At 42.1% G+C, this 16781-nt stretch overlaps 1 protein-coding gene across 1 annotated transcript; it reads left to right on the top strand.

Annotated features, from left to right (window-relative positions):
• The first annotated feature begins 5298 nt into the window (after nt 1-5298).
• On the top strand, nt 5299-15915 carry wnt11 (wingless-type MMTV integration site family, member 11). Its single transcript, XM_046040916.1, has 6 exons — nt 5299-5669; nt 7561-7752; nt 9603-9847; nt 11398-11675; nt 11874-12166; nt 14935-15915. The coding sequence occupies exons 2-6, from the start codon at nt 7670-7672 to the stop codon at nt 15107-15109; spliced, it is 1074 nt and encodes a 357-aa protein (XP_045896872.1). The 5' UTR covers nt 5299-5669; nt 7561-7669; the 3' UTR covers nt 15110-15915.
• The last annotated feature ends 866 nt before the right edge of the window (nt 15916-16781 follow it).

The following is a 16781-nucleotide window of genomic DNA, read 5'->3' as shown; positions in this document are numbered from 1 at the left end:
AATGTATGCAGCTTGGAATTTTAAAATGCTTATGTGATCCTTGAAAAAGTAAGCTTTAATCATTTATAAGGATGCTCTGGTACTCTCATGCCTCTGTCAACCACAATTTCAAGGGCCATATTCATAAGAACCAGATGTATCTGCACAATTTATCTATTGTACTGTTCACAGGCCTGTAGCCTGGACGGTGCCTGTCCTTATGACTCCTCTATCGCAGTGGTTCTCAAAGTTTTTACATCAAGGAAGGACCCCTAAACTGAAGAAAATTAGACCGTGGACCCCCATTTGATAGGATTTTTGCTGTTTTATTACAGAAAGTGTATGAAACCAATGACCCATGTAGTCACACATTCTGTCATTGTGTTGCTTCTGGATGGAATTATAACAAAAATATTTATTCCCTTTTTTTGCTGGGGACCCCCTGAAACCAAGGACCCCTGGGGGTCCCCACACTCCACTTTGAGAACCACTGATCTATCGCTCTCCAGCTTCATGTTTGCCAGGAGGTGTGAGAGACGTCTGTAAATGAATAAAGCGCCTCAAACTCTGCTGAAGTCATCACCCCGCCTACATGGTTCACCTCAACCCCCTTGGCCCTCAACAGCTTTTGCTCCTCTTCAGCAACACCTCTTCAGACTCAGTGATATGGCTTCATACAGTGTGATAAAGGGCCTGTGTGAGACAGTGCTGCCGCCCTTGACACTGGAAGAACTGTGTCTTTTTATAGAGAAAATACATCAAAAAATATCATTCACATGTGTTAATTTTTAAGTGACGTATTCCTCAGTTGTAATTCATGACTTGGACCAGAAGAACAGTAAAGAGACAGACTAAAGCGTTGATGACGTAAGACAAATCCTGCAGCTGCTCCATAGACAGTAAATAATAAATCAAATCCTAAGACATTGTTGTGTGAAGTTGATACATTAACTCAAGTACTGTACTTAAGTACAATCTTAAGGTACTTGACTAATTGCATGCTGCTTTGTACTTCTATTCCACTCCATTTCGGAGGGAAATATTTTGTACTTTTTACTCAACTGCATTTATTTCACAGCTGTAGTACTTACAGATTCAAATTAACATATTAACAATTAAACATATAACTGATGTAATATTAAATATTTAGATCAGATGATTTCAAATGACTTCCACACTGACACCAGCGACAACATCAGTGATGCTTACATATTAATGTGTCGATAATTACAGTCCAATAATATAATATATTTATTATTATGAAATGAGCCACTCTGTATGAGTAATTTTACTTTTGTTACTTTCAGTGCATTTTGATGCTAATAATGATGGACTTTTTGGACTATTTATTTATTCTGCACTATGATATTACTTAAGTAAAAGATCTGAATACTCCTTGGATGGAGGAGCCTACTTCGATGATGGGAAGTGGGCAAAATTCTACTTCTCCATTGATTGAGTCCGTTATTCTGTGTCAATGAAACCGATCCAAATCACATCACCTGATGACATAGTCAATTAATGTCTTGATCTTCTAGCTTCCATCTTTGGTGAGAATTGTCTGTGTTAAAGTGATTTAACCACTTGAGTAGAAAAATGTAATATTAAGTTTCCCTCAAAGAGTGTTTGTTTGATGGAGCTTGTTTTCATGCATTGAATAGACTCAATTTAACAAAGATTTATCATCCTCTGGTGATATGACTGTAATGTGCTTAAATAGTTTTATTACCAGAATCCACTCCTCTCTCAGCTGGTTAACCCAAAGTGCCATCAACTTTTATACCCTCAGCTCAAACCAGAAGAGCCAGGGCGAGTTTGTTTTTCAGGAATCATCCAGGCCTCATGAAGACACGGCCCATACCCCTGGAGGACCACATGACGTGTTCAAAAGTGCCACCCATCTGTCACTTGAAAGGACTCTGTCCTCAAAGCACAATAGAGACAGAGGTTATAAACAAATGGTATACAAAAGATGTGAGTCCAGTCAGACAGATTGGACTGAGCTTGTTATTTCTGTGGACGATCCCCACTGTGAGCTACGGCAGCTTTCACAGGAGTGACACCGGAGGGTGATGGGATTTTCACATGGTTGATCCGAAGCTGTCACTGTCCCTCTGCGGGTCTGATGTGACTGTTTATAGCCTTTAGGAATGCTGTTCATAATACATAATGTTCTTGTTATTTGTCAATAATCAGCTGGCAGCAGAGCCCTGCACCATACAGTGTTTGGTTGAAGATAAGAGGCAAAAGGAAAGCTAACCGTTACGGCCATGGTTCACTGATTGTTTCCATTTGAAAATTCCCTTTTAAGTTTGTGCTTTCTTCTATTTCTGAGGCTGTTAATCAAACTTCTGTTTCAAATTTTGATTGGAAAATGATCTATGGTCAAATGGGTCTAGTTGGTAATAAAGGACAGGCAGAAACGAACATACCTCATCAGAGTTAAAGCTTTATTAGTTTATCATTGTGGTTTGCACATTATTTTATCAAAAACTGACAAAATTAAAGGGACAAGACTTTAAAATAAAAACATGGCAGTGGGCTTTTTCCTATTGTGTGATGAGTGTTTGGCATTAAAACTGAACTAAGTTGTTTTGATTTTTTAATCTCCCCTTTAAATCTTCATGAAACATTTCTAACAGCAAGGAATGAAAAATTTAAATCAACATCAAACATTTACTTTTGCCAGTAACTTTTTTACATTTGCTTTGTTCATTGGAGCTCAATTTGGTTTTATATGTATGTATCCTGATGGGAGCATGGGAGTATTTTCCAGGGGCATAATAGTAACTCTGCACCCATTCAGGCTCTGATCCTCATGGGTGAAAGTTGAGTGTCCTTACCCCCCCACCCCACCCCACCCAGCGAGCCTCCAGACTCGTGATATTGGCTCTATCCTCTTGAGATTTAAAGGACAATGGCTTATTGCTGCGCGCCAGAGGGCTCATTCCTCCCAAACATTAACACTGTACTCAGCCAGAGCTGTGCTGAAGCCATTATTCATACAGTCAGTTTTTTTTTTACATTTAATTTGTGACAACACAGGATTGTGATATACAGTTTGCATAATGCAGTGTTTTAACACAGGCAAATTAACGACAGTTTCTATTTCTGTGCATTTACATTCTGGGGTCTTAAATTATTTCAGTGGGTTCATGACATCCCACAATCTGAAGGGATTTATTTAATTACTGATTGAAAATAAACTTCCATCTCAGGCTCAAACCACATCTGGGTTAAATAATAATATAAAATAGATTTTTTTGAAACTTGGAAATGTTTTTATTGTAAATATAATAGGACATCTTTTCATACACACATTGTAGCTTTTTTTTGCCAGTAATCCCACCATGTCAAGAACTGATTATCGTGACATTTAAAAAGGACGAGGTAACTGTAACATTACCTCCGTAAAGCTGGTTTTGATCCTGCATGTGGATTATCTATCATAACTCTGCCTGATTCCACTGTTATGTGACATGAGTTATTTCATTATCATGAACTCCAGTGGCTCTCTTATCCCCCTCTGTCTCTCTCCCCCGTCTGTGTTGCTTGGAAGGTAAGATGTGAAGATCAAGGGGCTGCGGGTTGATCCTAGCTCAGGAATGGAGCGCCTGAGTGTAAAAAGTTCCTCTGTAGACGGGCCCGATCCTGCTGGAAGCTCCACAACTCCCACACACACGCTGACATGCGCTCATTCACAGTTGAATGCCATGTAAAACACATTGAGTCGCTCTGGAACCAGGATTACAGCCCCATTGTAAATAAGATACATGGGGCTATCATCCTGTGTGTTAAAGGTGCTGTTAGGCCCCCAGATTTTGACACAAGGTCTGAGTGCTACCAGAGGAAGAGGGCTTGTTGTGGCTGGAGACAGCATGACAAAGCCTGATCTGCTGTTCCCGGTGGAGCAGCCAGCAGAGCAGCAGGCCAGCCATGTTAGCTATACCACTTGCAAGGTCAAGGTCTGGACAACAGCTCACTATTGCCTTTGTCTGAGCGCTGGAGGTGCAGCCGATTCTCAGGGAAACTATACATTACTTTCCCACAGCTGGCTCTGCAGCATATCGCTTACAGTGTGGTTAATATTTAAGGAAATCAGCCAGAGCAGGAAAACTCTCTGTAACCTTAGGAAGGTTTTATTTGAAATGTTTTAAAGACTGTGTGCGTGTGTGTGCACGTGTGTTTGCATGTGTGTGTGCGTGTGTGTGCATGTGTGTATTTAGAACAACACAATATCATGTCACATTGTATTACAATACATTGTATATGGTATCCACCCTAATTATTAAAATGTGTTTTTAGTGTCGTTGTGAATTCGGAGCATCGTTTACATTTCAAATTGGAAGTGATTCCAGTGTCAACATAAAAACTGATTATACTGTATTTCACCGGAGATAAAGACAGAAATGGTGTCTGTCATAATGACATTTCCCTTGCGCATTACTTTCAGAAACATTTATTGTGAAGGCGATTTGCTTACACAGGAGAGACTGTGCAGGGCAGAGTTTTACCACAGCCGAGTCCTTCTTGAATTTTAGTTGTAGCTCTCTCTCTCTTTGTTGGTCTAAGCGCACTAAAGGAAAATCATGCAGCAAAGTCTGTAAAACATTTTTATGTTTCATGTTTCAAATGGTCTTGGATAAAAAGCAGGAGACACGGACATTTTCTGTAATTTTAGTAGGATGATTTAGTTATTTATATTTTTCCACAAAGCTGTTAAAATAAACAGAAGCAGAACATTTCTTTCTTTATTTGTCCGGATCAACAATAGCACTATGACCATAGATCAATACACTATGTATCTGTGAATCTTTTTATATCTTAAGAATAAAATATTAAATCACTTGGTAGGCCTACATGTGTCTCATTGTGGCCTTTTTACACTACTGTTGGTCCATTGCTGTAGTTCTGATATTTTTAGCAGTGTACCCAGGAAAAAGACTGCATAGCTGTTTCTAAAGAAGAATGCAAAACTAGATAACTGAGTGCCACTTTGTTTTTTAGTGCAAGAAATATTTTTCTAATCCAGAAACAAATTTTGTAAGGACACTTAATATGTCTTATGTTTTTGTATAGCATAACCTAACTTTTATAGCCATGTAATCTCCTGCAGCCTATAGAATAATTATAACTGCATGATGATAAGGTCACTACAAAGTGTCCTTGTAGAACTGCAGGAATTTTATGGGAGTATGTAAGATACCAGAGCAGCTACAGAAATGCCGTTCAGATAAGGTCACTAAATCGTCATAGACACACTATAACTCTCTCCACTTCCCATTGGGAATATTATGGGATATCAGTCCCACTACATTACATTCTAGTATTTCCGAATAGCTCTGTCCCCGTGCAGCTTTCTTATGCTAATGCCGGTCTGACATCAGCAGTGAGATCAAAGCAGGGCAGGGGTACTTTAGAGCGGAGGCTGCCCCCACTCAGGCTCACTCCCCCTCCTCTGCTCAGACCTCTCCTCTGTCCCCCCGCGCGCTCACGCACCGACACCGCTCTGATACACATCATGCGTACCTGCCCGGAGCTATTCCACCACCCGATCTTGGATTTTACTAACGCATCTGGCTGATACCGACACAGACAGCAGCCTGAAAGGATATTCCTGCCGAGATTTCATTTTTCCCCCCCTTTTCTCTTGTTTCGTTGATCGGTGGAAGCTGGGCGCAGCGGCAAAGGTGAGCTGAAACTTGTTTTTTGGCCGGAGGAGATCTTGTGCTGCTGTTAGTGAGTGCGGTGCGTCTTTGTGCGCACGCAGTAGGTTTAAAGTTTAGGATTAGTGAGTGAATACAGAGTCGCTTTGTTTGTCGCCAGAGTTAGGCTATTTGCCGGGGAGAGTGTGACACAGATTAGTTTAAGATTGGAGAAATCAGAACTGCATTTAGTCCCGTTTAGGTTTAGTTGTTGTATTTTAATTGTACGGAGCCTAAAACATATCACAACTCCAGTGCAGAGCTTCATAGGACGTCTTCACAAGCAGATTGGCAAACAATAGGCCTACAATATTATAACACACAAACATTAGGCATGTAGCCTATAAAAATATCCTTTCCCGACTGTTAGTTTAGCTCCACTTATTAGATCCTCACTAATTGTTAGAAAGTAGGCTCTGAGTATTAGTCCTGCCAGGCTTATCTTGGTGAGTGTGGGGCTATCAGTTTTTATCTTTTAGGGGGAAACAGGAGCTACAATTTAGCCCACTTTGGCCAAATGTAAATTTAAACAGTGGCCCACATCCACTTGAGGCCGGGACTTAGGCTATTTAAACAGATACGACGCCAAGCGGGAAACAAAGAGTGGAAATGTGTAGGATAGTGGCTCCGTGATGGTCTAATTCTTTTATTCTTTCAGCCTGCAGGTCAGAGTCCTGGTGTGGAAAGGCACTTGGATCCACAATAGCCTAACACACAACAGTCGGCCGCCGAGTTTCGGTTATCGCATTTAAATAATTAATATCAGTGATTTCACACAGTTTCGGAGGCGTCTCCGCCAATCAGCGGCGAGGAACGGAACTCGTGCTTTAAACGGGCCCATTATCAGATACCTGCAGTTTTAACGCGCTCAGTTTAAGCTCTATTCAAAGAGATTGCTTATCAGCGGCTCGGAGCGCTAAACGATAATGCTTCTGATGGGCTGCCCTGTCCACTGACTGCGAATTTCTGCGTGGATCTGTGCCGGTGTCCCGCTAGACTCAGTTGAAATTCAATTTCTCCCAGTGGAGCTGAGGTGACAGCGAGCCGAATTACAGAGACTAAAATAAACCAGCCAGCTTGAAAGCGCATGGTCACGGGCCCTCCTTGCCTGCATGTTCTGTCCCAAAGTTGAGGAAATGTTCACGTGATTGTAGCGAACCTAAATCATCCGATCCATCCCCCCTATAAAACTAACAATAATGGTGAAACAATCAGCTATGATATCTTATGACTCTTTTATTGTAGGCTATATTATAGAAATGCAGATGTGATAACAAAACAACATGAAGCAGAATGAAGTCAGGCTTGTGCCTCCTGACACACTGCCTGTAACACAGATAGGCCTACAGCAATAGTCCCTTAATTAAAATGTAAATTTCTTTGTCTTAAGGGTTTTCTTGTAATTACTTGTCTTGTTTCTTGGAGGGGTTTGAACTCATAATTTCCATTACATCCTCTACAATGTGCTTGAACGCTTGGTGTTAGCGAACGGTCTAGAAAGTATTTCTTGCAAAGCACAATTTTTTTTTCTCATTTCCAGTTTTTCCTCTTGTGTTATTCTTTGTTTACTGTGTGCATACTGTTTGACATATCTGAAAGGAGAACTAAACAATACTCCTGCAAATGGCTGCATTTATAGATGGTAATGGTATATTCCTGCATCAGGCCTTTCTTTATCAGATGTGTGTGTTATTGAATGATCTTTTAAAGATCTAAACCTTGTAAGGATTCAGAGCTCACGCAAAGAGCTATGGTTTTTAAACAGCATTCATCAATGCACCAAGAGAAATAACTAATACTTAAAATGAGTGAAAATAAAAAATGGCATGCAGTGGTATCGCCAAGTCATTGATGTTACTGATGTTATTTATTACAGAGTTTAGAAGAAGAGGTCGTGCCATGAAAGTTGACTTTTGAGTCGCAACCAAGAAGCCCAACAGCCCTTTGTATTTGTGTCCTGTGTGAACTGGAGCCACTATCCAACCATGAGGAGCAGCTCTCATGTCCTGCCTCTTGGTGTACTCACGGCTCTGCTGCTGTCTCAAGTCTGCTCTGGCATCAAATGGCTGTAAGTATTCCCAGGAGTGCCGCCATCTCACTCTTTAGGCCTCTCCCAATCTTTACACTGCTAACAGTCAAACAATGTCAAAAAGGATGACATCATGAACATACACGATATTTTGTGGCTCTTTGCTGCACATTTCAGTGTTTTATGAAGCGTAGGGTCGGTGGCAGCTCTGAAATGGGCCCCAACATTCCTCGAGTTGCTCCCGATCAAGGGAGAAGCTGTGTGTTCTGTACATGTGCATCTGATGAAGGAGACAGTTGATTAGTTGGCAGTTCTTCAGGTTGTGACCAGAAAACTCTTTGTTTTATTAACTTTAATGTGGCTTCAGTAAAAGGAGATGGCACGCGTATTTCAGTTCCAACATCTTAGAGAAAATATACCCCCTGCTGTGTAATAAGAAGATAAGAATGGAAAATAAGTCAAAGATGACGAGGCGGCGTGGTGGCGCAGACAGTGCCAGTGATGTGACTGCTTCTTGTGTGTAGTCTAGTTAAGCCTGAGTCAGTTTAAAATAGTGTGCTAGTGAAGGAAGCTGGCTGCGATGCCATAAATGTTGATACAAATGTTGGTTGCTCGTACTGAGCGCTACACTGTTTTCATGGTAGAGTAAAAGTAAACAGTCATTTTCGCAATAAGTGCATAAAATTCCCAAGTTGCTATTTTTTGAATTTGTTTATGTTTCAGTTGAATGTTTCGGATGGTTTTGTTTGGTATTCTTATAAACCCGTTGAGGTTTCTTCACAACGTGCTCATTCTGGTGTCTGGTCTTTATCTGAGTTTCCATCCCTGTGCCTTATGTCTGATCACTGTGTAAACACAGTGTTCTTCATTGGCTTCACCCAAAAAAACAAATCTATGGCTTCTTATCAGAATGAGTGGTTGTAATAGTCACAGTGGGAGGACTTAAGCAGATCTGCCCATGAGAGCTGGGGTGGCATGTACTAAATCTAAGCGAGAAGTCTTACAGTCTTGATAATGCACAGCGGTGCAATGCAAAACAGATGCAGCTGTAAACACCTGTGAGTGCCGGGTTACCACGAGACCAATGGAGTCACAGCTTATCATTGGGCACAGAGTGGCGGCCCCTCGGCCCCTAATGCAAAACAGGCCAAGGTGCAGGCGGCGCTGCCTGGTTCTCACGAACTCTCAGCAGAGTGCAAGACACAGAAAGCAGAGATCAGAGCTAACCTGCTCCACCTGTGGTTTCTCTATTAAGTAAATCCTCAATAAGTTTAAAACGTTTCAATCAAATGCGTGCACCCTTTAGTAGTCTGTAAACGGATGATTCATGTCAAACTGAGGCCACAGAGGATGATGCTTCCTGTGGTGGAAAATGCAAATGTTGAGGGTTCTATGTTGTTTCTCATCTGACAGTGGATCAGAATTTAGTGGGAGTTTTATACTTTTTGGCGTATCTTTAGGCCTATTCGGTGCTTTAACAAAAGAAAATCCCCATGCCAAGAACGTGTCACTGATATTTTATGAATCAGCAGCTGACTTTCCTTCGGGATTTTCGTGTGATAAGATGGTTCTTTTCTGCAACGCGTGCCAAAATATTTCCCTGCCTGAAGCATGATCTGTTTGGATTTTTCAGTTGTTTGTTCGAAGCTGACGGAGTCTCAGAGGCTTGAAATGTGTGTACACAAAAAACTCAAATCGATAACACACCGCGGGAACTTAAACTCACGCCATGCACTTTTATTCCCACAAACGTGATCACTTCACAACTCATAAAACAAACAAAAAAATGTGGTAAAGAAATCATCACATCATTGCATCATCACCACAATAAAAATATTATGTATCGTATAATGCAAACTGACCAGTTCCTTTTGTTTACCCCCCTGCAGATCGCTGTCACACGCTCCTGCATCTTTACACATCAACCAGACCCATCACTGTAAGCTGCTGCCTGGCATGGTGTCCTCCCAAGCTCAGCTGTGCCGCAGCAACCTGGAGCTCATGCAGACCATTATCCAAGCTGCCCGCGAAGTCAAGAAAACATGTCAGAAGACCTTCGCTGACATGCGCTGGAACTGCTCCTCCATTGACATCCCCCTTGATGCCCCGAAGTATCGTCCAGACCTCGACCGAGGTATGGTCATAAAGAGTTTGGAATGACAGCGAAGACGGCGTTGCTTCCAAAGAGCCGCTCCACTTTCTTTTACCCACAAGAGTCTGGTGTTTATGGTCGAGCTTGACATTCAGTGAATATCCAAAACCAAGGTCATTAAGTGCTGCATGTATTGCAGATTAGTTTACAGTAACTGGTGAAATGATCCACAGCCCTATAATGGTATCTATGCTCAGACACCACAATCAAATGAATCTGTATGTTTTAACATGTCGGCAATCTGAAGAACTTTTATACAGAATAATGTTGTTCTTTTTGAAAAACTATTTCTGTTTAAGATGACACGCTGCTTCATCTTTCCACTTTTTTGCTGCCAGACAAATTATTCCATAATTATTCCCGAGGAGCCTTCACCAGGGACCTGTACTGAAGCTGTTATTTGAGAATACACACAATATATACACACACAACATGTGTACATTCTGGATGATAAAGTAATTGGCTTGTTATTTATATCCAAAACCCTCAGCTTTACCTGACTGCACGCCTGTTTGCGTTGCAGTCTGACTTAGCTGTGTTTCTATTGCCAAAAGGACCTTGAGTCAGCCAGAGACAATTTACTGGGTTGTGGGTGTGGGAGCTATGCAGCGCTCCCCAGAAAGCACATCGCTGCCATTTGCCAAATGAACATTCTGCACCGAACAGGAAATGGCTCATCTCTGTCCAGGGATGCCTTTGATCTAACCAGCCCAGGGTCATACATGATTTCTTCCCTTCCTTCCAAATGCTCCCCGACCTTTAACATATGTGCTATCCACGTAGACACATCACCACCAATTACATCAGTGCTCACTCTGCATTACGGTACCAGTAGTGATGGACTGTGTTTGATAGTTTCATTTTGTGCAGAATATTTATTTTCCCCCCACTGAGACAGTAGAGCGCTGAGAGGGAGAGAGAGAGAAATGTTTTGATCCTTTTTTTATTTGCTGTAATAACATTTAATCATTGGAATCCATCAGATCAAGGTGACCACTACACGCTTGAGCATACATTATGACAAATGCCAGTCTTTAAAGCATGAAAACTAGCAGTGCCTGCATCCTAATCGCACTACATTTAAACAAAATCCGACAGAATATTCACACACTCTGCTGGTTGCTTCCTTTATTAAGTAAATATTATTTCATGGATTTAATTTCTATTAATAACCAGTAGCGCTGAAATGATTAGTCTATTATCAATCCTCCCAAAAAATCTGCAACTATTTTGATAATCGATTAATCCAGCAAAAATGCCAAACATTCACCAGTTTCGGGTTTTAAATTTTGAAGATGTGCTGCTCTTCTTTGTCAGTTTTAGTTTGAGACTGTTGGCTAGACATTGATTACTTCATTTATCAAGAAAAGAATTGATGATGAAAATTAGTAAGCTGCAGACCTAATAACAGCTGGTGACCACTGAACATAATATGTGCTTATGTGTTGAACTCTACTGGACTGGGGACCTAAAAAATCCCGGCGTCTTGCATTTTTCCCTATGTAATTTGAGTTTCTTATCTGTTTCGACAGGAACAAGAGAGGCTGCATTTGTCTATGCCCTGTCCGCAGCAACCATCAGCCACACCATAGCACGGGCGTGCACTTCTGGAGATTTGCGGCTGTGCTCGTGTGGCCCCATCCCTGCAGAGATCCCAGAGCCTGGCTACCGCTGGGGCGGCTGTGCTGACAACCTGCACTACGGTTTGATCATGGGTTCCAAGTTCTCTGATGCTCCCATGAAGATGAAGCGCACAGGCTCCCATGCCAACAAACTGATGCACCTACACAACAGTGAAGTCGGGAGACAAGTAAGCAATATAGGGCTTCATCTTAAAACAAGTGCAAAATGCAAAGTGGTTGTTTCTAAAGAAGCTTAACACGTTGGACGCTACAGTTGTAGTTTTAGTTTGCCTGGCTTGTACGGCATCTTATCTGTGGGAATGTCAATCCCACAAAGAGTGAGTAGGCTGCTATCTAGCCCTCGTCTCCTCTGTCTCCATGAATAGGTGTTGAGAGAGGCCCTGGTGATGAAGTGTAAATGTCATGGTGTGTCCGGCTCCTGCTCCATACGGACCTGCTGGAGAGGGCTGCAAGACCTGAGGGAGATCGCCATGGACCTGAAGACCAAGTACCTGTCTGCCACCAAAGTGGTTCACCGGCCCATGGGGACACGCAAACAGCTGGTACCCAAAGACATTGACATCAGGCCGGTGAGAGAGAACGAGCTGGTCTACCTGCAGAGCTCCCCGGACTTCTGTACCAAGAATGATAAACAGGGCTCTGTTGGCACACAAGACAGGTGAGACTGCCACATCACATCATTGTGTGTGACTGTGTGAGTGCATGAGAAAGAGGGCAATATTTGGTGGTTTGGTGTTAGATTGATTAGCATGACACAGGAAGGAAATGGCCCGTCCTGAATGTCTGCTCATCCAGGATGTTGATTTTAGTGCCGTCCTTCCTGGTGGCACCGTTTAGTTTGCAGGCTGGCTGATAACAGCCAGTGGCCCTTGAGAGTACTCTGTCTGAGCATCTGTCACTGAAAAGGCAGCTGTGACTGGAGTGTCTGTCCCGCTATCTAAAACAATGACTAATGCATTTATTCTTAGCACTGAGTGCACTTGAGCTGATATTGATTGGAGAGGGCCACACAGATGGGGAAATAGTTAATGGTCCCCCAAAGATAAAGGTTTATTTACACCATCCAGCTCCAGTGTTTTAGTTGGGACAGTGTTTGGTCTGTGCTCTGTGAGAGGTTTGAGGGCAACGAGGAGCCCATTTGTCTGAGGGCGTGGCTCAGGTTAAGATTTGACCAACCCTAAGAGAAGTATGGCACAAATATGCTGCGCGATCTTGCAAGCGTGTTGAGTTTCCCAATTTACCATGAATACTTTGCGTGTGTGTGTGTGTGCGTGTGACTAATGTCTCTGTTAATATAATCACATCAGATATAATTTCACCAACATTTCAGCACTGATCATCCGTTAGCTTGTTTAACCATACACACACACCCCACCGTATAAGAACAATGTACTTTAGCAAGAACATTCAGCAGCCATGGTTGTGTAAGCCACTGAGAATAATGAGATTCACTAAATGGCACGTGATGTTGTTATATGTTATAAATGTCATACATCATATGACATGTTAGAAAACGTGCCCTTCAGCATTAGGCTACCCTACAGATAACCAGAAGACATTCTTCATGTGAAGGACACTCACTGTCCCCAAGGTGTCTGCAGCCTGATAACGCAGCAGCCACACGAAAGTCTGCGACATGCTTTAGCAAAGTCCTGAGGTGCCCGCTTTGCTGGCGTCATTACATGAGCGTGTGACGCTGATGTTTGTGTATGAGTAACTGTGAGTGTACATGCGTGTGTATGGATTATTCCCACGAGTGTCTAGACCGATTGCATTGCCACAGTATGGTCTTCTTTTCCACGGTAATCTCACCACTGATTTCTCGCTCACTGGTGGCCACTCGAGCAGAGGTTTTATCAGTTTTCACACTTGAATCGACCTTACCCCTGTCTACATTGTTAGCGCTGACCCATTCACAAGAGATGAGAGCAGCAGATACCATGCAGGGAAATACACAACAGAAAGCAGCATGTGGTAAGATTAATGTATTGTGGCGATCGGCACACGAGCCTGCATATCACACACACACACACACACACACACACACCAGTCAGCTCGAGGGGTATCTACGACGGCGTTTCCAACCAAACTCACCGGTGGAAGAGGCCCAGTCCATCTGGCGTGACCAGCCGAACTACAGACAGTAACTCCAGTGCTGTCGTAGAATCGCCAAGCTTGTCTATTAGATGCAGTATGCAACACATGATTTTATTTTTAGTGGCCAACTACGTACTGAAAAGTATTTTTTGTTTGCTTGCTTGGATCCAGAAGAGGAGGTTTTTGTTGAGAAATGGACTCCTGTGGAGATTTGAACTGAGATAAGGACTCATTCATTAGTGGTTGAACCTTGGGTTTTTGTGTGAACTTTGTGTTTCTGGTCGTGTGTAGAGACCTTTGAAATACCTGGTTGATAAGTAAGGTGGAGTGATGCACTGAAATATGTGGGTCCTTTTTACATTCAAGCATGCAGTAATGTTTTTGTGTAAATATAGTGAACACTGAACAATTTAATTTACATAAAAATGTAAATTGACAACAAAAAATTGTCCTAAATGAGCAGACAAAAAAAACTTGCCTGCCACAAGAAAAGTTATTTTCAGACCCTGAATCTGGGACAGGGAAAGTGAATTTTAGCAGCAGTTCCTAATGGATAAAGTGTGATCATAGACCTGGGAAGAGGCACACTATTGAAGCGTTCATTAGTCTTAAATTCCATTTTTATGCCTCTTCTTAAACTAGCAGAATTCTCACTCTTGATCCACACAGAAGCGATCTATTGAGATCTTGCTCTTAATAGAACATAACCGTGGGGGGGGGTGTTCTGTCTATTTCCCAGCTCCCACCAATGTAATAAACCTGTCTTACACTCTCAATGACTCTTGTCCCTCCTCCTCCTCTTTTGCTCCCGCAGCAGCCTTCAGCTCAGCGTCTCCCTCACCATATTGGTCATTAACACTCTGCCATCATAAAACAATGCAATTATGTGGAGAGGGCAAGCTAAAGAAAGGGAGGGCAGCCCTGTGTATTCAGTGTGATTTACGGTTGGGCTATTTACTGCTCATTCAAGATGCCTTAGGCTTCTGAAATCAGAGGCTCCCTAGCACCCACTGCCCAGAGACAATGAAACAAAAAGAAAATGAAAGGACAAACATTTTTTGGAAGAAGGACTTCACTGCACAAAAGTTCAGTCATTCAAGCACTTTTAGAAGATTAATCTGGGCTCTTCACAGGCTGTGAGATTATAAAATATATTTTTGAATGAAGCTGTAAACCTAACTGTCTTAGGCAGGAAACCAAACTGCAAATATGTTACCCTTCAAGTCCAAAACTTTCTTTTTCTCTATCTTGTTGAAGCATAAATTTGTAGCTGTAACACAAAGTGAAATCTCTAATATAATATGTTCTTTTTGTCTATGCTAATTTCAGGCAGTGCAACAAAACCTCTCTTGGCAGCGACAGCTGTGACCTGATGTGCTGCGGCCGTGGCTACAACCCGTACACAGAGAAGCTGGAGGAGCGCTGCCATTGCAAGTACCACTGGTGCTGCTACGTAACCTGCAAGAAGTGTGAGCGGATCGTGGAGAGATACGTTTGCAAATGAGTCTGTGCCGCTGCCGGCCCCACCAGCAGTCCTCTACTTGTACACAGCCACCTGAGGCTACAAATTAACCAAAGCACTACAATACAGAGAAGGCTTACTTTTGTCTTTAGCATGTGTATCTCAAGAATTGGTCTATTCTTGTGTCAGTATCATTTTTGTATCAAATCTCCAAACTGCCAAATGGGCTTCTAAGCTTTTTCGCTTCACAAAACTGGATGTGGCGAGAGTACCGGTTTACGTGAAGACCGCCGTCCTCCTGGGTATTTCCTTTTTCTTGTTAATGGTTATAAATCCCCCTAACAGGGCTATTGAAAGTCTATTTTATTATATCTCTAATAAAAAGAAATAATATTGGATTTTATGCTGGAGGAGAGGGATTGTCTTTTCCCCTCAGTAGACAGAGACTTATGTTTGGCTTCATTCCACAGAAATCGAAGGATCCATGTGGTACTTTTTTAGGTACTTAAAATGTTTTTGCTGTGCAGCAAAGGACAATAGAGGAAAAAGGAACACAAAGGGAACTTCAAGTACTTTTCAATCACGGAACATTTTTTGTGGTTGATGTTTTGGACTCTCAACATGTGTCATGTGTGGAGCTTGCCTGCATCCCTGTGGATTGAGAGAGGAGCATTAAAAACTTTGTGAAATGGTGCATTATCTCCTTTATGTTTGACACGCAGTTCAAAATATATTCTATTTTTCAGAGCATATGAGCTGAACTCATGGATTTTGTAAACCACTTTTGTGTGGATGTACATACTGTTATTTTGTATACTGAAATAAAGAAAGAAGTATTTATAAAATAACAAAATGCTCTTCACCATCATCTTTACATGAAAAATGCATTTTTTATTTTTCCTTTTTCTGTGACCTGCACTTTTAATATTATAATCTGTAGCTCATTTTACAGAATTTTGGCAAAGACAGATCCATATCCCCCAATGCTAATTATTTTTAAAGTAAGCAACATTTACTGTAATTCATTGCAAATCCAAGTGTTATAAAATAACAGTTTACCACAACTTATAGCACACTGTGATTGTAAATCAGCTCCGCACAGTCAGTAATGAATTGCAGGGCTCAACCTGACAGCCTAGTGGGATTGTTCTCTGAATTACCCAAACCCTGGGAAAGTGTTTGTTTGGCCATTCCACCTCCTCACAAAGGCCATTGCAAAGGGATTTTGTCACTCATTTCATGGCTTTAACACTGGAACAGTCATCTGTCTGACCGCCAGACCCCCAATGGGCAAACATCAAATAAAAAAAAGGCAGGAATCCTATTTATTTTGAACATATAGCCAGACAGTTGGGCTGCCGGAGGGAACAGACCTGGCACTGTGCAGTGCCGAGATATTACCCTCTGCCCAGCCTTGTGTTGGTTAAAGTGGTTCTCATGATTTTACACTGACAGAAATAGCTGTGGAAGATGTAGGGCCCATGCTGTGAGCTCACATGATACATCGCAGCGCCAGCCCGAACAAGCTGCACACTCTTTGGAGCTGTAACACTTCTTGACCCTAACCTGTGGTTGCACACATACACTGCCAAAACAACCCTGCGTGCTCTGGAAAAACAAGGCTGAGGGGAATATTATCACCAGTCATTTAGATTTTAGTGGCGATTTAATGACGCTGGACTTGATTCTCAGCTGTCTGTTTCATTTAATTGAA

The sequence above is a fragment of the Micropterus dolomieu genome, linkage group LG23, assembly GCF_021292245.1.
Source record: "Micropterus dolomieu isolate WLL.071019.BEF.003 ecotype Adirondacks linkage group LG23, ASM2129224v1, whole genome shotgun sequence".
NCBI lineage: Eukaryota > Metazoa > Chordata > Actinopteri > Centrarchiformes > Centrarchidae > Micropterus > Micropterus dolomieu.
Note: the sequence above shows the minus strand (reverse complement) of the source record. Positions and strands in the feature narration are given on the sequence as shown.